Source organism: Hoplias malabaricus, chromosome 9 (genome assembly GCF_029633855.1).
Source record: "Hoplias malabaricus isolate fHopMal1 chromosome 9, fHopMal1.hap1, whole genome shotgun sequence".
NCBI classification, from domain to species: Eukaryota; Metazoa; Chordata; class Actinopteri; order Characiformes; family Erythrinidae; genus Hoplias; species Hoplias malabaricus.
Window position 1 is genome coordinate 19,542,066 of NC_089808.1, and position 26,168 is coordinate 19,568,233.

The 26,168-nt window shown below is 40.8% G+C and overlaps 1 protein-coding gene across 3 annotated transcripts; it reads right to left on the reverse strand.

The window, feature by feature from the left end:
* Positions 1-8: 8 nt before the first annotated feature.
* dhx9 (DEAH (Asp-Glu-Ala-His) box helicase 9) lies at positions 9-25,792 on the reverse strand. 3 transcript variants are annotated; one of them, XM_066681829.1, is made up of 28 exons: positions 25,674-25,792; positions 24,414-24,538; positions 23,380-23,520; positions 23,175-23,280; positions 22,837-22,970; positions 22,283-22,431; positions 20,922-20,968; positions 19,776-19,912; positions 19,590-19,679; positions 19,346-19,501; positions 18,264-18,341; positions 17,370-17,561; positions 17,113-17,254; positions 16,413-16,495; positions 16,142-16,298; positions 7,656-7,753; positions 7,020-7,233; positions 6,272-6,366; positions 5,531-5,604; positions 5,287-5,439; positions 5,018-5,178; positions 4,730-4,841; positions 4,488-4,649; positions 4,223-4,350; positions 2,167-2,396; positions 1,964-2,079; positions 1,054-1,254; positions 9-860 (listed from the first exon to the last, which is right to left on the reverse strand). In XM_066681829.1, the coding sequence occupies exons 2-28, from the start codon at positions 24,522-24,524 to the stop codon at positions 581-583; spliced, it is 3,747 nt and encodes a 1,248-aa protein (XP_066537926.1). In that variant the 5' UTR covers positions 24,525-24,538; positions 25,674-25,792; the 3' UTR covers positions 9-580. The 3 variants fall into 3 exon arrangements, with proteins under 3 accessions (XP_066537926.1, XP_066537928.1, XP_066537929.1); XM_066681831.1 differs by lacking the exons at positions 22,837-22,970; positions 23,175-23,280; positions 23,380-23,520; positions 24,414-24,538; positions 25,674-25,792 and adding an exon at positions 21,571-21,703 and having other exon boundaries at positions 22,283-22,419; XM_066681832.1 differs by lacking the exons at positions 22,283-22,431; positions 22,837-22,970; positions 23,175-23,280; ... (1 more) ...; positions 24,414-24,538; positions 25,674-25,792 and adding an exon at positions 21,564-21,654.
* Between the last annotated feature and the right edge of the window lie 376 nt (positions 25,793-26,168).

The following is a 26,168-nucleotide window of genomic DNA, read 5'->3' on the forward strand; positions in this document are numbered from 1 at the left end:
GGTATTTTTATTGTATCATTTGTTTTATTTAAAAATGATTCCAACACTTTAAACATTTATTTTTAATACAGTAATTATAAAGAAAGGGTGGTAAATTTGGTACATTAATTAATGTTTTTTTGCAACACAAACATCGTACAGACAAGGAAAATATCAGTGGAGTTGCTTTCTTAAACACAACTTTTTGTTTACACAAAGTAATATTTCTATATTCCCAATGTTTAAACATTTTTTTTAGTTCTTATGCATTAACTATGTTAGCATTTAATTTTTTTAAATAAAAATCAAACATGAATGACTGTGGTCCTGTCAGCCAGCTCAACACAAACCTTATGGGACACCAATAAACAGATACACAGACCTATATGTCTGCAAATGACATATTTATTATATTCTATTTTAAACAGAATTAAAAGGGTAAATACTGCATATATACCTTACACAAATGATTAAAATTAAATAACAAAAATAAACTATGCAAACATCTGAAAGCTACAATGGAGAAACTATATGCATCAAAATAAAAAGCCTGTTCGTCCACTGAAAACCATTTACTTTGGACATGTGCTCAGATGTGTACCTAATAACCTCCATATCCACCTCTGTTAAATCCTCGACCTCCCCGATATCCACCTCCTCCTCCATATCCTCCTCCTCCTCCATATCCACCATGGTAGCCGCCAGATCCTCTAGATCCTCCACCTCCATACCCTCCTGATCCCCTGTAGCCTCCACGGAATCCACCACCATATCCCCCACCCCTATAACCTCCCCTGAAACCTCTACCACCCTGATACCCTCCAAACCCTCCGTCTCCATCCATCCGAGACATCTTTGGTGGACGTGGGCCATCTCCATATCTATCAAGTCCCAGAACAGGAAATAGTTATAACATTTGCATGAAACCCTACTGTGGAACTTAAGTTTGAAAATTATTTTAAAGCAGCTCGAGGTAAAAGAACATGATTCAAATAATAAAACAAGACATAAAATGTCACTGTACCATTGATAAAACATTGTTTGCAAATCAAACTGTAGGAATGCTACTCTCACCGTTGATTGTTCACCATAAGATTGAGTCCAGCTGAGGAGGGTCTGGACAGGAGCCGTATGACGTTAAGGAGGCGCTCGTTGGTGGGATCCAAATTCCGGATATATTCTGGGTCTTTGGTCACCTCGACCACAAGTGCTTCCATCGCAGCCCTCAGTGCAGCTACACCACCTGCAACTTCGTGTGGAACCCGCAGCTTTATCCTAGCAAAAGACCAAAAATATTCTTAAATGACCCTGGGCTTTCATGCACCATGCTCGTCTTGCTTTGATTATCTGTCATTTCATGGGTTGCAGGTGAAGTCACTGTGTATAGTAGCCGTCATATTGGGCACCTACTCATTACTCAAACACACCACTCAAAAACTGTGATGATTACATAGCTTTGTTTCTGTCAACACTTTCAGTCTTCATTTAGATGCAAATGAGGGAAAAAAGTATGAGTCAAACATATAGGTGCTTGTACTTGTAGTCTCTTACACACCGAAACAAAACAAGTGCTGATGCTTGTACATGATCTGTGTATGAATAACTCACTCAGATTCAGTCACAAGAGCAGAGAAATGCACTGGAGTCTGATGTGCTAACAGTTTTCCAAAAGATTAAATGACGAAAAAGCTAATGTGGCTAACAGAGGACAACTGTCTGTTTCTCCACATTATCTTTTATGTCCCCTGACACAAAGAGGCAGTGGGTTTCTGTGCTTCTGAGTTTTGTGAGACCCTCCAGCACAGGAAGAGGAGCTGGGTATGAGAAACGTATCAGTCTTTCCCGTCTGTTTACATTAGATCTGCCCTCTAAAACAAAACGGGACAGTCCACACCAATATGGTACCCCCATAAAAAAAAAATCCTGCGACTGCAACCCATCGACAGATAAAGAAAATTGTGAAAAAAGACTCATACAGGCTTACCAGTCATCAAGTTCAACCACCACCCCATCTGAAGTGATTTTCTTACAGGCAAACAAAAGGAGTTGGAGAGGGCTGACCATTGTCATTCCCTTGGCTGAGATGGCTCGAGTACGAATCTGTAATTAACATGAAAAACAGTTCATTTCAATTTCCCCCAAAGCAAGTTAAAAATAATTAATTTCAGAGCAGGAAATCAAACCAACCTTTTCCCCAAAGACAAAGAAAGGTGAAGGGTATGTCATGTCATGACTGCTGAAGGGGCAATTAACAGAAGACTTGTGGATGAGTGCATTTCGGCCTTCGGTGGTCAAGATCTTCCTCTTTTCCTTGTGGTAACAGACATTCGGATAGAAGCCAAAGGTCAAGAGTGTGATTACCACGTCAAGATTATTGTCTGGCCCCACATTGTTGAATATTTGGTTCATCAGGCACTCTGTAAATAAGAAAAATAACCAGATGAGTGATAAGTGAAAGAAAATACATATTTCATTCAACTGTACACATACTAGGATTTTTTTTGTCTGACATTTTGCATTTTCCTTCTTATTAAAAGCCCAGCTGAAGCAGGACCTCCCAAACGGAAGCTAAAATATATAAGGGGTCTCATAAAATATCATAAAAAAATATAATAAATAAATAAATTAATCCTAATTTATAAAGAGAAATTCCTATAGTTAATTGCAATCAAGTTTCTTTTTGTTCATATTTGACTATAAAATTATATAGGATCCGGTTTAAAATCAGTGTATAATATATATCATATGCATATGTGTATGTATACCCAAGCAACACCTACATACATGTACTCTACAAAGACATTTAGAGACATTCTGAGTTACAGAATGGGTAACATTCGGCAGTGAGCCAGAATGCAGTATGAATGAAACTTTTTTTTTTTTTTTTTTTTTTAAATCATCCAAAGACTGAGATAAAATTTAATGTACAACTGGAGTCTGGATGCCATTAACTGCAGTTAGTCATGTTAAACTGTCCACTCTGAGAGGCTAATATCCTGGAAAAGACACTACCACAGACCTATTTTTTGCTGTTTTGTTTATATAAGGTTGCCAAGGACCCATAATTGTCACCTGTCTCAAAAAAACTCCCCCTCACCCCCCATGATTTAAACACATCAAGGCTCATTAGGAATGGTTCAGGGCAGGTTTGTTTACACTTCTCAGCCCCATCTCTCATTTTTACTGTGCCCCATTATTAATCATAGAGAAAGACTGCCCACTCCCCCTAGAGGAGCTGCCTGGTCACTTCAGCAGAGAATCTTTGGCTTCAGTTAGCTTTTATAGATGGTTTAAAGTGGCAAACTATGAAAATGTGCCAACAGCATTATGATTTTTCTTTTTTTTTACATTCTGAATGTTTTTTGAATTTCATTTTCATGTCTATGTTCAAACAGCAGGGAATATGCTGATCTGGGTGTTCAGAGTCACACTACTGTAAATTAGATATGGATCAGATTTGAAAACCACATACAAACATTTACACAGCAGGTATTGTGTGAACTCGTGGCTGTGTGAACAGCAGAAATCACAATGAATCTGTTTTTTTTAAATCTGATTTGGGTCACTTTCATATGTGAAATTGAGATCTGATCCATGGCAACGTGACTCTGTCTGAATGGTCAGATTGGAATTCATGTGACTTTTACATCATTCCAGCCGCTGACAATGATCTCTGGACTATGGTCCAAAGATTTTTCGTTTTAGTTTGAGATGTTAAGAACATGGAAACAGACTGGACAAAGCATTTTTTTAGTAAAAAATATTTGGAAGTAAAAATCTTGTGAAACTTTTTAATCCAGGTTTCTGTCTCATATATGAGAAAAAAAGTGCTTTATATGAAAAAGACAGACATTTCCTTATGGTCAGTGCCTGAAACATTGTCCTTTTCCTGTCACTTGTGGGTCAGAGTAGGAGAGTGATCTGTTCAGATTGATGTCAAATATAAGTCATATTATATAGACAGTGTGAACAGCAGGGAAAAAAATAGATTTAATAAAAAAAATTAAAAAAAAAGTCAGTGAAAAAAAGTGAAAAAATCAGATTTGGGCCACTTTGTTGTGTGAACGTAGCCAAAGTGACCCAATTCCGATCTGAAAAAGTCAGACTCAATGCGTGTTGTGCTGTTTACACTACCACACACAAATGTGACACACATGTCACACACGAAGTAAAACATTTGATATTTGGACCACTTGTGCCTGGTGTGTGAACATAGCTGTAGATGTAAGGAATGATGGCTCACCTTCAGGGAAGCCTTCATTAACAAGGATATCTTTCAGCTGGACTTTAGCCTCCCACGTCATCCTCAAAGTTGACATGTGCAAACGCTTATGCTCACAGAATCTGGTTTCTGCTTCTTCACCACCCATCCTGAAAGAAAGATGGGGAAATGACTACCATCTGATCTACTTTTCTTCCTAATTTAAATATTGTTTTCACTGCAATTTACCATACAATTCAGAAAATGTCCTTCAACCAAGTCCTTTTGAGGAAAAAACAAATCTTACCTTACTTCATCCCAGGCTTGAAAAACAGAAAGCAAGGCCACATGGTCAGAGAACCGTGTGCCTGCAAAGTTTCTGTGTACGAATCCCAGCCGTTTGCCCTCATTGATGAAAGGCTCAGGGAAGCAAGAGGCTGCTGAAATGGTGCATACAGCATCTCCCACACTACAAGGACAAAAACAAAACAGTTACTGATCAGCGTTCATATGTAATTTGTTGCAAAATTTTAAATAAAACACTGTTACTTTAAGATGCAGCCCATGATCATCATCTTTCCCAGCCGAGGTTCAATGGGCAGTTTGGCCAGGATGCGCCCCAGAGGTGTCAGCTCATCATTACAATCCAGAGCGTCCAGTTCTGTGGGGAGGGGGAAAAAAAAAAAAAAAAAAAAAAAAACACACAAACTTTTTTTTCAATAAATAAATAAAAAAAACCACTGCTTTAAAATGAATATTTTTCAAAGTTATTTCAGGTGTAATCAGAAATGTACATTAAACGCTTTAAGTAAGAAATTGTACACATTCATGCAATACCTCTAAGGGTGTGCTCAGCTTCAATAACAGCATCAAGTGGAGGAGGTTCGATTGCTTTAGACAGAAACTGGCCAATAGCCCCCAGTCTGAGCAGCTTAATACTGAGGGCCACTTCATGCAGTGGTGTGCGGAAGATCTCAGGAGTCATGTGTGTCTCCAATCTATACAAATGTAACCAGAAACATCACTCTTCATACACAAATCAACAGAGACGTACCTACTGAGAAACATAGAGGCAATTTAGTAAACAGATGTCTGCTCTTGCTTACTTTTCAAAGCGTGCTCGGCTGCACAAGTGAAAGCAGAAGCCTGGCCTAACACGGCCAGCTCGTCCCTTCCTCTGCTCCAGGTTCGTCTTGGAGGCCCACACTGTGGCGTAGTTGGTCATGTTGTTATGGGAAGTGAAGAGCTTCACTTTCTGCCTGAGTATTAAGAAGTGTATTGTCATTATTTCTGTTCTTGTGTAAACTTACAAGGCGTACAAGTTTTGCAATATATTTACATAGTACTTACTTGCAGGAGTCAATTACATAGACCACATCATTGATGGTAATACTGGTCTCAGCTATATTTGTGGACAAAATTACCTGTGAAAACCACATTAGTTTACGGCACAGAACATGTCAAAATTCTAAGCTGAAACTGTAATCAAACATGCTGTCGATCAAATAAAAATAAAATATCAAAGACGCATTAAACAAATGTTAAATAAAAACCCCAAAACACTATTCGCATTTGCTGCAATTAATCGCACTGTCCTTTAAGACCGAAGCTTATTAATAATGGATAAAAATAACGGATAAAATAAAATAACAATGAATATTATTTATAATAATAATAATAATAATAGTAATATCTAAACGTGTAGTTTGAATTGGAGTATCTTAAATGTGCCGAGTAAAATTTCAGGGAGAGCTTTAGAACCAGACAAACATTTATCATTTTACATTTAACATCAAACATGTCATTTTAACACTCAAACAAGGAGCTCTGTGTTTGAGAGAGCAAGAGAGGGAGAGGAGGACGGGTAAGAGGGAGAGTTATGATATTTAACACATTATTTGAGCATAAATAAAAATGGTATCTAACTCAAGAGTAGCAAAAAGAGTGAATACGGGAGGCATTTGGTGACACGATTAGTGCTAGAAATGTAATTTTTAAAACACATTAAAATGCCCCAGTGTTAGCGAGTATAGAACATTATTAATTGCAAACTAATGTGTAATTTAAATGTTAATTTGGAAATGAACAGACCTTTATCACCCCATCAGGTACAGGCTCAAAAACTCTCCTCTGCTCCTCTCTGGGGATCTGGGAATGGAGGGGCAAGATCCTGTAACGCTGGCTTCCTGATAAAGAATAAACAAACATGGAGCTGTCATTATCAGTATCACACACTAAACATTTAAAATGTGAGCAGTTAAATGTCTGCTAATCTTAAATGCATAGTTGTTGTCAAAACCACCCACAATATTCATCCCAGACTTTATCCTTTTAGTGCCCTATTCAAGACTGGGTAAAGTCAGTGCACATGAGAACAGCGCAAGAAATGTTCCTCCTGCTACGAGTGTGTGTCTGACACAGAAAATCTCCCGTTGTGAGCTGCATGTGTGAAAGACCACTCCAGGATATCTCCAGACCTGATACTCAGGAAGTCCTCTAGAAATACTAGGAGTTCATGTGAGAAAGATGCATAAGGATCATACGTGCAATGCTAAGGAAAACCAAAAAGCTTTCCTTTCAAGAGTATGCAAACCCTAAATTATATTAAGTTATATTAAGCAGAAGAGTACCAGTAACTCAACAGAATATCACTGCAGAGAGCCGAACAAGTTGGCCATCATACAGCCACAAGTTAGACAAATTGTTCAGCTATTCTTAATTCTAAAAATATACATTATAATTAATTAAAGATTATAAGAGGTATAAACTCAAATTTAAGCTGATTAAAAAGGTACACACATTATGACTGAATTTAACAATATTACAGAGTGTAACTGACCAAAGTGTGGATTCATCTCCAAATGTTTTTGCATAGAGTAGATCAGATTCCAGCCAGGCAAAAACACCAGCACTGCTCCGGCCACTTGCAACGTCTCGATATACTTCAGTAGAGCCTCAATGAGCTCAAATGGAGTCTCCTTCTCATTTAACTGGGACATTGAACGTTTGGTCTCTGGACCATACTCTGGCCCACACATCAAATTACAGTTCACCTGTGGAAGGCAGCATAGCAACAGATATATAGAGAATGTTTCGAGCTCAAATCACAGTTAATGTATATTAAATATCACAGCGTGTTTTTAGTAACTGTAATAGTTCATTAAAAAAAAAAAGTCTTTTACTTCGCAGACATTTCTTAATAAAAGCTAAAAAGAACTGCCTGTAATACAAAGTTTTAAGATGACCGGTGTGTGTGAGTGTGAGACAGAGAGAGAGAGAGAGAGAGAGAAAAATTTAAAAAGTGGGACAAACAAAAAGTATAATTTCTTTACAAACTTAGAGACTCGTCTACATATAGTCTGTAACAAATGTGCTTTCATTTGAGACCTGGATAACACTTGTTAAGAGAAGCATTTTACGTGATTTAAATAAATGAAAAGGTATTAAATAAATGAAACTCAGTATTTTTGCATACTTCCTCCTCACCACCCTCCTCATCTTTGTCTTTTTTCTTCCTGTCCATTGGCGGAGGCACAAACTGAGTCATCTGGATACAATCCTCCAAGAAGTATTCTGTAAAGAATAAAAATAATTTAAGACCTGTCATCTGACATTGCACAGGAAATGGTAACTTTTTTCATTATTGGTTAATGGACAAACATGTTATATATGTATGTGTGTAAGTATTTAAGCGTACAAAGTCATTGATACTCTTACTGCATCTCCCTGCAGTCACTTTTACAAGCTAAATCTTCACATGATTTAAGTATAACGAAGGGCTACACCAACAATCTGGGTTGAGCTCCCTCTCTCCAAAGACGCTCACCCAAGATTGGACTTCTGTTATGTTTTATAGCTCCTGACCGCCAGGGCGGTGCCAAAAGTGGATGTATCCCTGCCGTGCCACGGCCAACCGAGAGCGTATGCCAATGAAGTCACTCACGTGACACAGTGTGAGAATCCCACGCAGTATATAACTGCTCGGATCACGCTGTACTGCCTCCTTCTCTTCTCGCCTTGGAAGCCGATTGAGCACAGCTCGCCTTGAGCTTCGGAATTTTTCCCGACCGCTAGAGCGGTTTATTTTTCTTCTCTTCACGTCTCTTCGAGGGATACGTCAGCCGACCGCCGTACATAGCCTGGTACACCAGAGCTTAAGTCCGAGCCTATACGCAATATTAACCACTGTGAACCTAACGGGTGAGTACCCTTCTCCAGCCTTTAGACGCCCAAGCTGCGGTACACCGAGGGCTAGGCAATGACGCGTTTTTTCCTTCCTGCTCCTCAATGTTCGGTACACCGAATCCACTGAGGCCACGCAGTATACACCGGTAAGGAACGGCTTTTGTGACGCAGAGGTTTTTCTTAGGCAATGCTATCTCAGATTAGCTGTATTCACTGTCCCTCCCTTTTGGAGCCCAACGATGGACACAGACTGTGTCCGTCGTGTCTGGGCCTGGACCACCTGCGCGAGGCACTTACGGACCCGTGCATTGACTGCGCTGTGATGCCGATGGCCATTCGCTGGGAACGCCTGGCGGGCCTTGAGGCATGGAACACGGCTGCTCTACCTGCGGCTGCACCTAAAACGAGCCAAAAGAAGCGTCCCGTGCCTCGCGGAATAGCCGCGTCGGAAAAGGTCTTATGGGGCTCTATCTGACAGGATCGACACTGTTTTTTCCAAGCTGAACCAGCTGAAAAGCTTGGTTTTAGCTATGGGCAGCCAGAATCAGAGGCAGTCGGAAGAAACCTCTGTGGATTCTCAGGACTCTGGTTTGCTGCCTCCGGAGCCGGATTTAGATATTCTTTCCACGGTTGCATCGGACGTGGGGTTCTCGACCATACTACCTAGTGGTCGTGAGACTGAGGCCCTTACTCTAAGCCAGAGCTCCCCACTGCCGCCATGCCCTTTGTCTTCGAGTGGAGCTAGAGAGGATGGAGAAACCCCTGCGGCGTCTTCATGCAGGTCTTCGGTGGAAGACATTGAAACTAGCCCTGGCCAGGCTGGGCCTAGATACCCCAGCGGCAGAATGATTGCGCTCTAACGCTCTGTTTAAGTGCTTGGAGGCAGACGGACTTGCAGTGCCCCCATGTCAGGATTTTGTTGCGGAATTCTCTGCCGCCTTTCGTAGTGAGAAGGCATGCCGTCCGACAGACACGGCTCGCATGTTATCTTCCATGTCCGGAGCAGCTGAATACGGTTTAGCGAACATGCCGCCTATTGACCCCTGTGTAGCCTCAACGGTGGTTTCACCAGATGAGGCTCTTTGTCAGGAGCCCCGCTGCCCCAGTGTGGAATCCAGACGCATGGACGAAATGGTTGTTAAACTGCATAATTCAGCGACGCGGCTGGCTAGGCTGCTCAACACGCTATGCATCCTGCTCATAGCCCTTCAGAACCCTCCTGCTACCGCAGAGGACCCCACCGCTCCAGAAGAATTGCTAAATCTGGCTCTTTTAACAGCTGGCTATATGACCCATGATACTGGACGGCTTGTGGCCACAAGTCTACATGCTCATCGTCAAATGTGGCTGGCCCAGTCCTTGCTACCCGAGCTGTGCACCCACCACACTACTATCAGTACCCCTGGCTCCTTGTTATCTCTTTGGCACTGCAGCGAAGGAAGCCCTGGAGCGCCGCTCATCCTTCACAGAAGCACAGAAACTTCATGGCGTGGGACAATCACAGAGCTTTCATCGCCCACCGCACAGAGTGCGGAGTCATGACCGAGGACGGCGGATTAGCACTTCAGCTCCCCAGGTGCGCCCAGGCGATTCCACGGTTCCTGTGCTGGCCCCTAGGCGGCACTCACGGCCCCCTAGACGGCATGTTGCCCAGGGTCTGTGGACATGGGCTTACCCAAGATTCCTGTCTCTCAGAGCGGCACACGTGGCTGGCTCCCCCAACAACGTGGCGGATACCCTCTTCCGCTTCACCATACACCCAGGACGGTGGAGACTGCATCCTGAAGTGATTCAGTCAGTGTAGAAGTTGTTCAGGAAAGCTCAGGTGGATCTCTTCGCCTCAAGGGACACCACGCATTGCCCCCTGTGGTTTTCCGAAGAGCCACAAGACAGCCCACTGGGCGAGGATGCCCTAGCCAACGACTGGCCGAGGGCACTACGCTACGCTTTTCCTCCCTTTCCACTACTTCCAGCTCTCTTGGACAGAGTACGCTGGGAAAACCATCGGGTTCTCTTGGTGGCACCTCGATGGCCATACCAGCCTTGGTTTCCTCTTCTGCTTTCCCTGGTTAAAAGTACACCATGGGAGCTACCGAGTCGTACAGATCTGCTCTCACAACTGAGAGGACAGGTGTGGCACCCCCAGCCGGAACGGCTTCGACTGTGGCCCTTAGGCCCCCCACTGGGCTACAGTCGTGTTTTCCCCAGGTGCAACACACTATTGATAATTCTAGGGCCCCTTCTACTCGTGTCCTTTACAAGTGCAGATGGAAGTTTTTTGAGGTCTGGTGCGCTGGCCAATGTTTGGACCTGCATTCATGCAGACAGTTCTGTCCTTCAGTTTCGGGGCGCCGGCAGTAACAGTTAGCTGTTTATCGGGAGCCAGAGCGCCGGATATTAGTGGCAACCTTAGACTGTTAGCTAATAGGAGATATTCGAGGGTAGTCATTCATGTAGGGGCCAATGATATTCGTCTGCGGCAGTCTGAGGTAACTAAGGGTAATATTACAGAGGTGATTAAACTGGCCCAGACTATGTCCGATGCCGTAATCTGCTCTGGTCCCATACCAATGCGGCGTGGCGACGAAGCTTACAGCAGACTTTGGGCGTTAAACTGCTGGATGTCCAAGTGGTGTTCCGAAAATCAAGTGGGCTTTATAGACAATTGGTTACGTTTTGAGGGCAAGCCTGGTCTTATAGGTAGGGATGGTATCCACCCCACGCGGGAGGGTGCTGCCTTACTTTCTTGCAGTATAGCACATAGTCTTTTAGTTAGTCGGCAGAGTAGTGTAGATAGCTGCTGACAATCCAGAGCCGGGACCAGGCCGCAGACAGACAGGCTAAACCGACCGTCTGCGAACTGTCTTGAGACGTCACCCAGGTTCAACTGTATTGAGACTGTGTCTTTCCCCCGAACTAAATGTAAAAGTAGAAAAACAAAATCAGCCTGTTTCAGCAACCTAATCAATATTAAATCATACACAACACCTAGCAGCAACACCTCAGAACTAAAATTTGGGTTACTCAACATAAGATCACTAAACTCAAAAGCACTCATCGTAAATGATATTATAAGTGATCATAAATTCAATGTTTTCTGTCTCACGGAAACGTGGGTTAAACCAAATGAATATTTAGCACTAAATGAAGCCACCCCCCTAGGCTATAATTATGCACATAGCCCAAGAATATCAGGCAAAGGAGGTGGAGTATGTGTAATTTACCAAAATACCCTAGAAATTAGTCTTAAACAATGTGACACCTTCTCTTCTTTTGAGGTTCTCTCCACTATTATTACAAATCCGGTCACAAAAAAGGACGCATTTTTATTATGCAACATTTACAGACCACCAGGGCCTTACTTAGAATTTCTGAAAGAATTCAGCGATTTTGCTACAAACCTAGCGGTGTGCAATCATAAAGTTATAATTGTAGGAGATTTCAATATCCATTTTGAGAAGGAAAGTGACCCACTAAAAAAGGCATTTACCTCAATCTTAGACTCTATTGGTATTACTCAAAATGTAACAGGGCCTACACACTACTGCAGCCACACTTTAGACTTAGTTCTGACACTAGGTCTTAACATTGACAAAATTAATATCTTACCGCAATCCTCAGCAATCTCCGATCATTACTTAATTTCATATGAGCTACGTTTTATCCATAATATATGTAAGAACCCTCGCTATTCTACAAGGCGTATAATAAAACCATCTACCGCCCTACAATTTATAGAAAACCTACCAGAACTATCGACCCCAGTTCCAACTCCATCAGACCAAATGGACCTAGATGTACTAACTGATTACCTAGAAAATACCTGTCGATCTACTTTAGAAAAGGTAGCACCACTTAAACATAAAAGTATAAGACAGAAAAAGCTCGCACCATGGTATAACGATAAGACCCGTACTTTAAAACAAACATTACGAAAACTAGAGCGGAAATGGCGATCAACCAAGCTTGAAGTGTTCCATTCTGCCTGGAAGGACAGCCTTATAGAGTATAGAAATGCCCTCACTAAAGCTCGCTCAGCATATCTGGCCTCGCTGATCTCCCATAATAAAAATAATCCGAGAGCACTGTTTAGTGTGTTTTCTAGAATTACAAAAAATCAAGCAGGTTCTGAACAACTAATTCCAGCAACTCTCACCAGTAAAGATTTTATGGACTTTTTTAATAATAAAATTGAGAATATTAGACAACAAACTCTAGCCACAGGATCAAATCCATCCTGGCTGCCACCTGATGTGAATGAAATAAAACATAATATAACTGTAAAAGAAAGACTTGAAACCTTTTGCCCACTCCCACAATTAGAACTAGAGAAGATTATCACCTCCGCAAACTGTACAACTTGCACACTTGATGCAATTCCCACAAAGTTGCTCAAAGAAGTACTACCAGCTATTATTGATCCTCTTTTAACTATAGTAAACTCATCGCTTAGTCTGGGCCATGTACCCAAAGCTTTTAAACTAGCAGTTATTAAACCTATGATCAAGAAACCAAATCTTGATGCTAGTACACTGTCTAATTACAGGCCTATTTCTAATTTGCCATTTCTGTCTAAGATCTTAGAAAAAGCTGTGGCCCAACAACTTAGTTCATATCTACATAAGAATCATATATATGAAAAATTCCAATCTGGATTCAGGCAACATCATAGTACAGAGACAGCTCTAGTCAAGATAACAAATGATCTTCTTCTTGCCTCTGATCAAGGCCACGTATCCCTGTTGGTGCTTCTTGACCTAAGCGCAGCCTTCGATACAATAGACCACAATATTCTCATAGAAAGGTTAGAAAACATGGTTGGAATCACAGGGACAGCCCTATTATGGTTTAAATCTTACTTAACGGAACGTTATCAATTCGTAAAAGTAAACAATCTAAGTTCAAATTATTCTAAAGTAAGATTTGGAATTCCACAAGGCTCTATTTTAGGACCATTATTATTTACATTATACATGTTACCGCTAGGCACAGTTATAAGAAACCATGACATTAACTTTCACTGTTACGCAGACGACACACAATTGTATATTTCAGCCAAGCCCGATGACAAACACAGATTAAAGAAAATAGAGGACTGTGTAAAAGACGTGAAAGGCTGGATGTTGCGTAATTTCCTCCTCCTAAACAGCAACAAAACAGAGGTCCTGCTTTTGGGTCCAAAAGTGACAAGAAATAAATTATCAGACTTAATTTTAAATCTAGCTAACTTTCCAGTTAAACCTGGTTCAGCAGCAAAAAATCTTGGTGTCATAATTGACCCGGATTTATCATTTGATCAACACATAGGTAGTATCACTAGGACAGCTTTTTTACATCTTCGCAATATTGCTAAGATTAGAAATGCCTTATCCCTCCAGGACGCAGAAACATTAGTACATGCCTTTATTACTTCAAGGCTTGACTACTGTAACGCACTACTGTCAGGATGCACCAGCAGCAATTTAAGAAAACTTCAACTAGTTCAAAATGCTGCAGCTAGGGTCCTCACTAAAACTAGAAAATTTGAACATATCAGCCCAGTTTTATCATCACTTCATTGGCTGCCTGTTAAATTCCGCATTGACTACAAAATTTTGTTATTAACATATAAAGCCCTACATGGGCTTGCTCCTGAATATCTTCAAGATACAATTTCCTATTATGAGCCCCCACGTTCACTCAGATCACAGAATACTGGATTTTTAAATGTTCCCAGAATTCAGAAGGCCTCAGCTGGGGGAAGAGCCTTTTCTTATAAAGCCCCCCAACTCTGGAATGATCTTCCAGAAAATGTTCGGGACTCAGACACAGTCGCAATCTTCAAATGTAGGCTAAAAACTCATTTGTTTAGTTTATCATTTGGTAGCTAATGCTCCCCCATAGATAAAGGCGGCAGATCCGGGGGGTCCATGGACACAGGGAATTATAGTAAACTGAGATGCTGGTGCTGTCGTCCCGCCGTTTCTCGCGATCACTCAGGTTTGTTGACGGTGGAGCGGAGGGATGCCAGTGTTTCAGGATGCTCCCGTGTCTGTGTGTCCTCCTGGTTCTCTCCTTTTAGTTAATGCTGTCATAGTCAGATCTGCCGGAGTCATTAGCCACACTCTGGAAATTTTCATATTTTCTACTTTACAAACACAAAACAGTTCAAAACTAATTCCATCCCTTTACATCTTTCCGAGTAAACGACTGCCCACCTGTCTGTCTGGACACTGATGGATGACTGTCGAGATCCTCCTCCACGCTTCAGACCAGCTGCCCACGCTCCAGCAACCACCAAGTGCCTTGAAGCTGTCCCTACACTGAAGTTCTCATGGACTACTAACTATCATCACCAGTAGATTGACCAGAGGAGGATGGGTCACCCCTTGTGAGCCTTGGTTCCTCCCAAGGTTTCTTCCTCAGCTGGGGGAGTTTTTCCTTGCCACTGTCGCCCCTGGCTTGCTCACTTGAGGGTTTTACATTTGTCTTTACATTTCATGTCAAATCTTGTCTTACTGGAATTCTGTGAAGCTGCTTTGTGACAACATCAGTTGTGAAAAGCGCTATATAAATAAATTTGATTTGATGATTTGATTAAGGTGTACGTGGCCGCCTTGTCGCACCACTTGGTGCTGTCTGATGGTGTTTCATTGGGTTCTCAAGAATTGATTACCTCCTTCTTGAAGGGGGCGAGACGACTGGTCCCGCCTCGTACACTTTGGTCTCCACCTTGGGACCTTTCACTGGTGCTAGACAGCCTTTGTCAGGCACCTTTTGAGCCATTGGAACAGGTGAGCCTCAAGTGAGTCTCCCTGAAGGCCGCTTTTTTTACTAGCCGTCTGCACAGTTTAGTGGAGGTGTGAGCTCCATGCTATGTCCATCAGCCCCTTATGCCTGCAGTGAGGCATTAATGATTCTAGCATCAGGTTTAGGCTGAACACTGCCTTCCTGCCTAAGATTTTGGAACCTGCCTTTGTGAATCAAGCCATTGACCTCCCCGCCTACACAGACCATTCTGATGCAAGGCGGTCCTTACTTTGCCCTGTGCGTGCCCTTAGGGCCTATGTAACCGCTACGGCTAATGTAAGGAAGACCGATCAGCTGTTTGTTTGCTTCTCTGCCGCCAAGCTGGGGATGGCACCGTCTAAGCAACGACTGTCCCATTGGCTTGTGGATGTTATTCGAGGGGCTTATGAGGCTGCAAGCCACCAGATGCCCTACCATATCACGGGCCATTCTGTCTGGGGTGTTGCAACTTCCTGGGCTGCACTCCGAGGTGTTTCCTTGCAGGAGATATGCACGGCGACTACGTGGTCCACACCGTGCACCTTCTCCCGATTTTACAGTGTGAACATCGCAGCTGCGGAGGGGCTGTCTACAGCAGTTCTATAGCAGTCAATATCCTCCTCGTGACATCGTATCCACTTTTGGCACCGCCCTGGCGGTCAGGAGATATGAAACATAACGCTGGTTACGTATGTAACCGTGGTTATGTGAATAGTGGATGACCGCCAGGGTTCCTGGTCACTCGGAGAGGCGAGAAGATCCAGGTCCCTGAGGCAGTACAGCGCGATCCGAGCAGTTATATACTGCGTGGGATTCTCACGCTGTGTCACTTGAGTGACTTCGTTGGCATACGCTCTCGGTTGGCCGTAGCACGGCAGGGATACATTCACTTTTGGCACCGCTCTGGCGGTCATCTACTGTTCACATAACCACAGTTACATACGTAACCAGCGGTAAAACGGTACAGGCTACCGACAAATCAATTTTTTCAAACCTGTAATCACTCACCCTGCACAGGGAACGTGCGTCCAAACACTTCTATAACAGGGCAGTTGAAGAAATATTCTCTGAACATGGTGGTGTCAATGGTGGCAGACATAAGAATGATGCGCACTTCAGGAAAGGCCTGGATCACATCTCTCAAAACCACCAACAGGAAATCAGTCTAAAGACAAGTAAACAGGAAATAAATAAATGAACAAAGCCCACAAACTAGACACGCTTCAGTTTGTTATTTAAAAGAAATAAATGTTATTAAATGAAAGCAGCTGTTATTTACATTAAGGTCTCGCTCGTGGATTTCATCTACTATGACATGGCTGATGCCTCGAATTCCAGCTTCCAGCTTCCTCAGCAACACACCTTAAAAACAAACCAAAAATGTAATTATACTTCTAATGTACAACTGTCACACTGTGGGTTAAATAAAGCAACAGATTTGGGAAACAAAGCAGAAAATATCTTTCTTCTGGGCAGAATTTAGATGCATTAAAAAGATCTAGGGCACACAGCCTAAGGGTGTGTTCAGATTTGTAGTTTGGTTTCCTTGGTCCAGACCAAACAAGAAAATGTTATATTATTACCTATTAGTGGGGTTTGGTATGAGTTCACACGGACACATTTACAATCTAACTTCAGAGAAAGGACATTAAGGGGTTTGTCCTTGGACTATTGGTTGTTTTTAACACTCTTGTGGCATGATTATATCTTGGGATATCTCGTAGAGTGTTGATTTGTTTAGATGCCTTTGGTTTGTATTGTGTTCATAAACCGCACCAGAATACATTTAGAAATTGACCACCTCTTTGATGCACACTAGAGTTTGAAAGGGAGCTTTCACACTCACTTTAACGAACCCCACTAGCAGAGCAATTGCACCAGGGTTCGTTTTAGTTTAAACATAGCGGACAAATCTAAACACACCCCAAATGCTGTTTAATTTCTACGTGTTGTGAAGCTGTAAGGACGTGTTAACCTACCGACAGTGCAGAACATGACGCTGGCATGCGGCCTAGGCAAGACAGACTCAAAGCGCACACTATAGCCGCAGCTTTTCCCGACCTCCTCGCCTCTCTCAAACGCCACTCGCTCAGCCACTGACACAGCACTGATTCGTCTAGGCTAAAGAGAGATAAAGCATAGTATGAGAAACAAGTGTTCAGTTGTAGATCATAAGTAAACTCCTTTGCTCCAATTCCCTTTATGCACACAGTGCTTCTCTTTGTATTTGTCTCACCTGAGTGACAACAATGTTGCATTCTGATGCCCTGCCTCCATGAATGTACTGATCCAGAATAAACTGCGGCACCTGAGTGGTCTTGCCGCAACCTGTGGCTCCACGAATAATCACCACTGAATTATGATGGATGGCATTCATGATCTCTTCCTCAAACTTCTTTACTGGTAGCTGTTCTCGCTCCTGCAACATCTATGACAGAACCAGAGACATCTTAAGTGTCACATGTATGAACCGTTGGCCAAAGACTCGTAGAATCATAGAATTAACTTCAAATGTTTAACCTTCAACAAGAGCAAAATTTGAAGAAGAATGTGGCCATATTGCTTAACATAAATTTGGATGTTGACATATTTTTAAATGTAACAACTTTAAAAACTATTATGAAAGTTAGTAATAAGAAATACTCCTAAATAGTGCTGGGCGATATGAGCGCAAATCAATATCACAATTAATTTACCATTTTACCATGATTATGATTAATGAATGATTAAATTGTTTTTGTATTTTTGACCCTCATAATTCATAAATCATTGAGGAGGCTTGTACTGTAAATATGCTCCAGTATTAAATATGGGATATTTTTTGTAATGTTACTGGGAGCTTATCTTGTTTTTTCTCAGCGTTTACATTTGACTTATTTTTGTTTGGTGCTGTCTTAATTATAGTCAAACACAGCACGTCCAAACCACAGATGCTGTGTTTTTCTGTGGTACTAGCTGCTCGAGTCGCTTGGTCGACCTCAGTGTTTAGGTTTTTTCCATGTGGCAGATCGGGGCAGAATCACGTGCCTACAGCTTGGTAGCGTGATTTTAAAAGGGACAGTACATGAACACACAGTGGGGACATAACAGAATAAAAATAATCGATATAGACTATAGATATCTGCCTCACCGTCTGCAGGTCCTTGTCATGCTCCAGCTGATAGTTGAGCTCCTGCTGAAGGTCCCTACTGATCTGCTCTGGTGTGCACTGCCAAGGGGTTTACAAGAAGGATGCAAACATTCTTTATTACTATACTGCCACAAATATTTCAGATAGAGTTTGGGATGAATACTTGACAAATCCATATAGGTGCAGTTTGTAGCTTATACCTAGTGTCGGAGTGAAAGTGTAAAAAACAGCACACAGTACTATTTAGTCTAAGGCTGCGCCCCAATAGTGTGTGACACACAAATACTCTACATGTACTATGTAATTACCTTAAAATTATATAAATGAATTTGGCAGGCTACTACACAGAAAATTAATATTACTACAAAGTTTCTTACTAAATTATGTGATGAACTGTTGCTTTGACAACACATGACATACCAAGCTGCACCTGAAACACTGTCTGGTATACCCCACTAAAAGCTGAAACAAATATCCCCCCACACTACATAGTGCACAGTATAGGCAATAAACCAACACATGCTGCACAAAAATAGTGCATTTAATGTCATGATAAAACAATTTATATTCAATATAAGCTTCACATCCCTCTGTCTAACATTTATGCACTGGCTGAGTGTAGTATTATTAATTTTAATCTGTGAAGTGCAATATGAAGAGAGTAGGGGACTATGAGAAGCTCCTCTGTTTGCCATAACATATTAAAAATTCAACTGATTCCAAGTATGCACTGTGGATTTAGTATATTCAAATTTCACACCTGTAACTATACTATATCCTCAAACACTAGCATCAAGTGCACAACTGGGACACAGCTTAAGACATTAGACAATCTCCTTCTATGTCAATGCCAATACATTAGATACACAAACTCTAACGTTTTGATACATTGTAGCTTAAGTTACTGAGTGTTGAATATATGCTAATGCACAATTTGTGATCTACACTCCATTCTACAATGGAAAAGTACCAGAGTTGTGTATGATTGTGAATACACTAATGACACAATAAGGGGGTAGGATTGTGTGTTATGCTATATAATATGAGTGCATCATGTAAAGAAACATTGTGCTGATACTTACAAATGCCAAAGGTCCCTCGTCAATATTGCTGCTTGTCCAAGGGTTCCAATTGACTTGAGGGGGAGACCAAGGCACCACACCTGTCAAACTCTGCCTCTGGGAAGGCTCAAAATGTGCCATCTTTCCCTGGACAAGAGAGACCGGACCACTAGGATCCTATGGTATTAGAAGACATTAGTTTTTTAAATGCGATTTGACACTGAAAAATTGTTTGAGGTAAGGAAAGGAACAAGAGCACACGTACGGGTGGTGGAATGTGGACACCAAGCTCATGAGTGATATTCTGCAGTTGTTGCTTCAGATCATCACTGACATTCACAGCATACTCTTCCACCTAGCATTTCAACAAAACAGAGAGAAAAAGCAAATAAAGAGGCCTATATATTTACTGCCATGTCATGGTCTGGCTAACCTAGGTCAACAAACTCACCGTCTCGCCCTCTTTCTTCTTGGTCTGCCCTGTAAAAGCCTCAATGACACCCAGGTGGTAGAGCTGTCGAACCAGGGAGAGTGCACATGACTGCGCTGCAAGCTTTTTATTGGACCCATGTTCACGAGCAAAGATCTCTGCAAATTGTCAAATGAGACATTAGCAAAGCATAAGCTGGCAATGTAAAATACAGTGTTGTTGCAAATGACTATCAACAGTAGTCACTGGACACATTAACAGTCTTGTATCTACACTGCCACTGTCAATTTTTCTTCTGTATCTGTGCTGGGTGATGACCGCAAATCAATATCACGATTAATTTAACATTTTACCTCGATTATCATAAATTAACAATTAATCCGTGTTTGTTTTTTTGCCCTCATAGTCCTCTGATAAGGATTGTACTGTAAATATGCTCAAGTATTAAAGCTGGGATACAGACTGATGGGATTAACTCCGACACTGAATCTTCTTTATGTTCTGTGTCATATTCATTAAAGTCAAAAAACATCTAAACACAGACTCAGTATTTCCTTTGGTACAAGCTGCTCGAGTTGCTCTGCCTGCCTCTGTGTTTAGGTTCTCCTGTTTGCTAACATGTGGCAGATTGGATGGGGCAGTGTCACATTGATCACATGGGTGGAATTGTGGTTTTAAGTGTGAGTGCGCATGAAAACGCGGTGGGGAGGACAGAATTAACCCAAAAAGGGGTGAACAGATTTAAAAGAAAAAACGATTTATTTGATATAAACAAGATTGAATGTCCTTTTTCCCTCTCTCAATAAAATGCCCAGTTCCATCTCTTTTACTACATAACTTCTTAGCTACTCTTCATCCCATTCGTCAAATTGTAAGGAACCCACAGGACCACCAATTAGAAGATATGCCAGCGTCATACTGAGAACGACCCACTACCCAAAGAAAATGTTTGTTTTTTTTAAATCGTGATGGTTCTGTCCAACTCGGAGAATGAGATGAACTACTCTCTGAAATTGTATAACTACGAAGTGCATCTGTTTGAAAGGCTAACCTAATAAAACTGTCAATGAATCTAGACACAGGATAAGCGTTCTAGATTAAATAGCCCGTCAGTGTATAGGTGCCTTTATTTTACCAAAGAATACACAAAAGCCCAGCAATACTTACTTCTTCCAAGTTGTCTGACGAAAATAGTCATTTCTGCAATGAAGCTCCTAAAACAAGGACAGGTTTAAAAACCAAAACACTTATACAAACACATTTATTTTTGATGGAACATTAAAGCAATTAAGACTACCTAATTACATGTATTACAAAATACACAGACAAGCTCTGGTGTCTCCTGGTCCCTTCATGGAAAATGTTCAAATGTTCAACAAGCATATACTAGTGCTGGGCAATAAATACAGTCTTGATTTGTTTTGTTTTTGCTCAATAATGATAAGCTTTGGGTAATGGAGCTTAATAAACATGGGTTCCTATTCCATATACTCAAGTTAATACGGTAAATGTATGTAATGTGCATACAATGCGCATATATATTTATATAATATTTTCTGATAATAAAAAATGTAAACATTGAACATATTCAGTCTGTAGACAGTCACAGTCTTTAGACAGTTGTCCTTGAATAACAGTCACAGTATTACAAAATTTTATATTGTGATAAATATTGAGATTGATTAATATAGAAGAAATTATCGCAATAACATTTTAGGCCATATCACCCAGCTCTAGGATATAATATTAAAACTAAAAATGATTTTTAAAACCAAGAGGACAACACACACACAGTAACAAAGAACTGACCTCTGACCTATCAACTGAGCGCCCTTTCATGAGCAAGAGTGTCCACATAAGATTACTCCATCTTGAGCAGGTATGTTTTTCTGCCAGACTTCCAACCATGAACCAGATCCCTTCCATCTCAGCCATGGAGGCCTTCATTCCTGATGGAGGAGTGACACCAGAAATCACCACCATACATTACCGCACCCCAAGTACTCTGGCACACATCCAATCACAGACTCCACCATGTGGCACCTTAGTGCAGCCTAAGAAATGCCACATGTTTGTCATATGTAAGGATGTGATTTCTGGCATCAGCGATTTCCTCCTGGCTTATTTGGTTTAGTTACTCTGTCATTTTTAATGCAAAGTCAATCTAAGGTCCAAAGTCTAAAGATCAAACATTCAATCAGTTTAAAGAAGCTATGCTACACCAGGGTCCCAATCATAGTATAGCCACAAAAGTAATCGAAAAACCTTTTCAAAATATTTCAGAATCAGAAACGTTTCAAAATATTTTGTCGAGATCCCCTTGGGTTAAATGCACACCAAGAAGTTCTCTCATTTCATTATTAGACCAGCAGAAAAACATACACCCAAAAACTGATACGCAGATATATTCTTTTCGGTTTATTTTTACTAATTCTTTCTTGCACATTTAATATATTTCTGCTTTAATTATACAGACTGGAGAATGTCATGAAATATTTAACATATGGATTGTTCTTCAGTGTTCAAACCTGTTGTGGTCAGGCCCCACTTGGCTGTATTTGTAGTCGGTTTGGATTTTCTCCTTTTGGAAAAATTGGTTCAGTCGAGCCTTGGCATTTTCCAGCGTCCAATTGCCATGGAGGCCAGCGTTTAAATCTACCTCCTCTGACTCCAATGTCTGAAGGAAAATTCAAATTCAAATGCAATCAATAAGGAAAACCTAGAATATCTGATCAGTATTACTTAAAACAACATTTAACAACCAAGCTTTCTGAAGCTCCAATTCAGTTCATATTTTCTGCCCAGCACAACAGAACCAAGTGTTTAGTATTTCTGCTAGCTGGGTTTAAGTATGTTAGGTGCTGGAATAGTGCTAAACACTGTATGTCTGGGATTAGTCATGTTTTTTTATTTATTTATTTATTTATTTTTAAGTATGTCACTTTGCTGTTAAACATTATATAGCCTAAATATATTCAAATTCATTTTAAAACTGCAAAAAAACACCCTAGTATTTTACAATAGTTAACTTAACTATAATGAAAATACTGTTTGCTTAAAAGTGCTTTGCATAAAAGCCTACAGCTTTTGCGTCCTGTTCCTCCCTCTTGGAATAGTAGTCTTGCAGGTTAGCCCCACGCTCCCACTGAGAATTGCTGAAGCCTGAATAGCCCCGTCCAGTAACTCCAGGAACTGGAGCAGAGCCCTGGTCAGACCCTGAGGAGGAGGGGTGAGAGAGAGTGCTAGTACCTTCCAACAAATAACCGTAATAAGAGGTTACAAATTATGTTATACACACAATACATTATTCATATTTACATATCCTTGCACATCAGTGGCAGTAACCTACAAGTGGTCCTGTAAGAGAGTTTGAACTTTAGAGGAAAACAAAAGTGCCAGGGACAACTAATTAAATGTTACCTGACTCGTTCTCCACAACTAGATGAGGAGGTAAAGGACCATTGGGTGGTAGATTTCCAAACCCACCACCTTCACTACCACCATCAGGCACATCCGGCACACTGGCCTGGTACCAGAAAGATAACAATCAAGCATGTGACTATAGAGAGTGACGGAGTATGGGTAAATTGTAGAATAAGTAAATTTATCTTCCAATGATACTCACTCCTAAAGCAGGTACTTCCGAAGCACTCATCTCACCCATTCTAACAAGATAATTCACAAAGTCCCTTGCAGCGTTGGATTGAGCATCTTTCTTGTTGGTGGAGTTTCCCATCCCAATGTAATTGAAGCCCTCAACTCGGACCTAAAGAAAAGCAAATATGAAACAATATACTGGGATGTTTCCTATATTCACTACTTAAAAATTCATATTCTCTATATTTCATATACGTTATTTTTTTTCCAGGATAACATGAAACCTAGGTTGAAACACCTGTTATAGCTTCAGCACAAAAATGCTGTAGCCTGAAAAGGTGGATATACACTGACCAGCCATAACAGTATGACTACCATCTTGTTTCTTGAGTTCTGGTACTTTAAGGAGTATTTTAAAATAAGAATATTTCCAACGAGTGCCACGGCACTTTGCCTCCTCTCCCTTCCTTAATTATGTTGTCGCTAGTTTTAGCGCTTTTCAGACCTTCTAGTGATTTAAAAAAAAAAATTAATTTATTCCTTTTTCTGAACTGCTGAACTGAGATAAACAATTTATTGAGGCATTCAGGTTTATTCCAATTGTAACCGCATCTTACGAATGTATGACACGGGGCCGAAGGCGCGATTGAACACAGAAACGGCGAAATGTCCTGTGTGTCACACTTAACAAGCAGATATCAGCGATTTTGCCGACCACTCACAGCTTGTAGAGAAAGTACATAACTTTTTCCTGATGTTTTAGGTTTTTGCAATGGTATCGTTTCAGTATCGGTATCGAGATATTTAGGCAGGTATCGTATGTAAATTCAGAATTTTATCAACACTACCTGACCGAAACTCTTTATATAAAAGAAAAAAAAAAACACACTAGGATGTAAACAAAACTGGTTTTGAGCATGGAAGCAGATTGGAGAGCTATTAAATGGTGAGAAAACATTCTCAGAATTTCATAAAAAGTGTTTTTTTTTTAAACATCACCTTTTAAAAATTACCTTTCCAAAATAGGATATATTCAAGAAAACAAACAGCACACCTGCTTACCTCACACATAAATTTTTGTCTGTTTTTGTTTCCAGCTGCTCGTATATCATAGTTAGGAGTTAATTTCTTCTTGCCACACCAGGCATACAGAAAGTTTTTGATGTCCGCCATTGTTGACCGTCCACCTGTAAATAAACAAGGAGTATCTACGTCATGTATTAATATAACAATGGCATGACATGACTATAAAATATCATAAACATGCTAAACATGCTTTTACTGTTGGTGTACAACGTACAACAAATGTTTTCCTCTGCATTTAAACAATCTCTGGCAGTGAACACACAAAAAGACACACATATACACACACACAATGACACTAGTGCACTAAAGGCATTGAGCACGGAAAGCTGTTTAGGGTAAGGTGCTTTGTCCAAAAAGTCCTCTAACACTTTAAAAGTGGCTCAAATATAATTCTATGAGCATTCAATTAGTCTCTGCCTTAATTCACCCCTACAGCCCACTGGCTCAAGAGCAGTGCCCCTCAACTCAATGGGACTGGTTCCTGAGGTTGATAATGTCAGAAAGCCTGGGTGCCTGAACTTTTCCCTTTGAGACACTGCAGTTTCAAAACAGAAATGCTAAGCCATGCTGTTGACTGCTTATTTTGCTCATGATACATTTCCTTTGATAGAAAATAACCCCACAAAAATATTTTAACCAGGTAGAAACATTGATTTTTCACTTGGTTGAATCGTAAATTTTTAAATCAATTACCAAAGCCGGGGATTTATCAACATGAAGAGATTCAAAGCAAAAAAAATGTATGTAAATCATGTATTCAACAGTCTTTAACTTCAGCATGAATGGGTAATTCGACTATGGACAATGTAGTGACGTCACAAAACAATGAACTCAATGCTGTTGGTCATTGCGGGTTATCCTCAAAATACATACACAACGTTCAGATTTAAGAGTGCAATTAGGAAACTTGCATAATACAGCCTACTTTACGTTTCGAGACTATACGTATCTTTAGCCATTGGGTTTAAGGACTAAGCGCAACTATCTAAATAATTTAGACACATTTAGCTAATCGGCGAATACGCTGCAAGTTACCAGAATTAAAAACAGAACCATAAAAGTGTTAAATACTCTTTGCTTTAGTGTTAGCTCAAATTAATTCCTTATAAACAAAACCCGTTAAAGCGGCACAGTGAACGCGCACGAAGCTAACGACGAAACATGGCCGAGCATAGATGTTCGACTCGAAATAACAGCGGTATTCAACATGCAGAGACAACAAGTAACTGGACTTACCTTTCCTGAAATTGTGACTAGATTCTGACTGAATTAATTACAAATAAACGACCAAACAACGCATAACACAGCTTAATCTCAGCGCTACAGCGCAGAGAAAATGGAAGTCGCCTTGGAATCGATAAGTGAGCATGCGCAACCCTGACCGACTCTCAAAGTGCCTGCCTAATCCCTACCTAGGGTACTGGTGAAGTAATGAAATAACGACTTCTGTACCAAAATAGAGCATTAAATATCCAAAAAGAAACATTCAGTAACTTCTGTCAAACACTTAGCGATGTAGTTTAGAATATTATCATATTATATAATGAATTCTACTGCGCACTATATAGGGACCAGAGAGTGATTTGGGCTGAAGCCCCAGTGATGTGCGTCTGTGAAGGTGTCGACTCCCTAAACTCTGGTTCTTTCAGCAGAACGTTGATAATCGACTCCGCTTTTCGGTGACTGAAATGGCTCGACTCATTCATTCATTCATTTTGTCTGTACAAAATT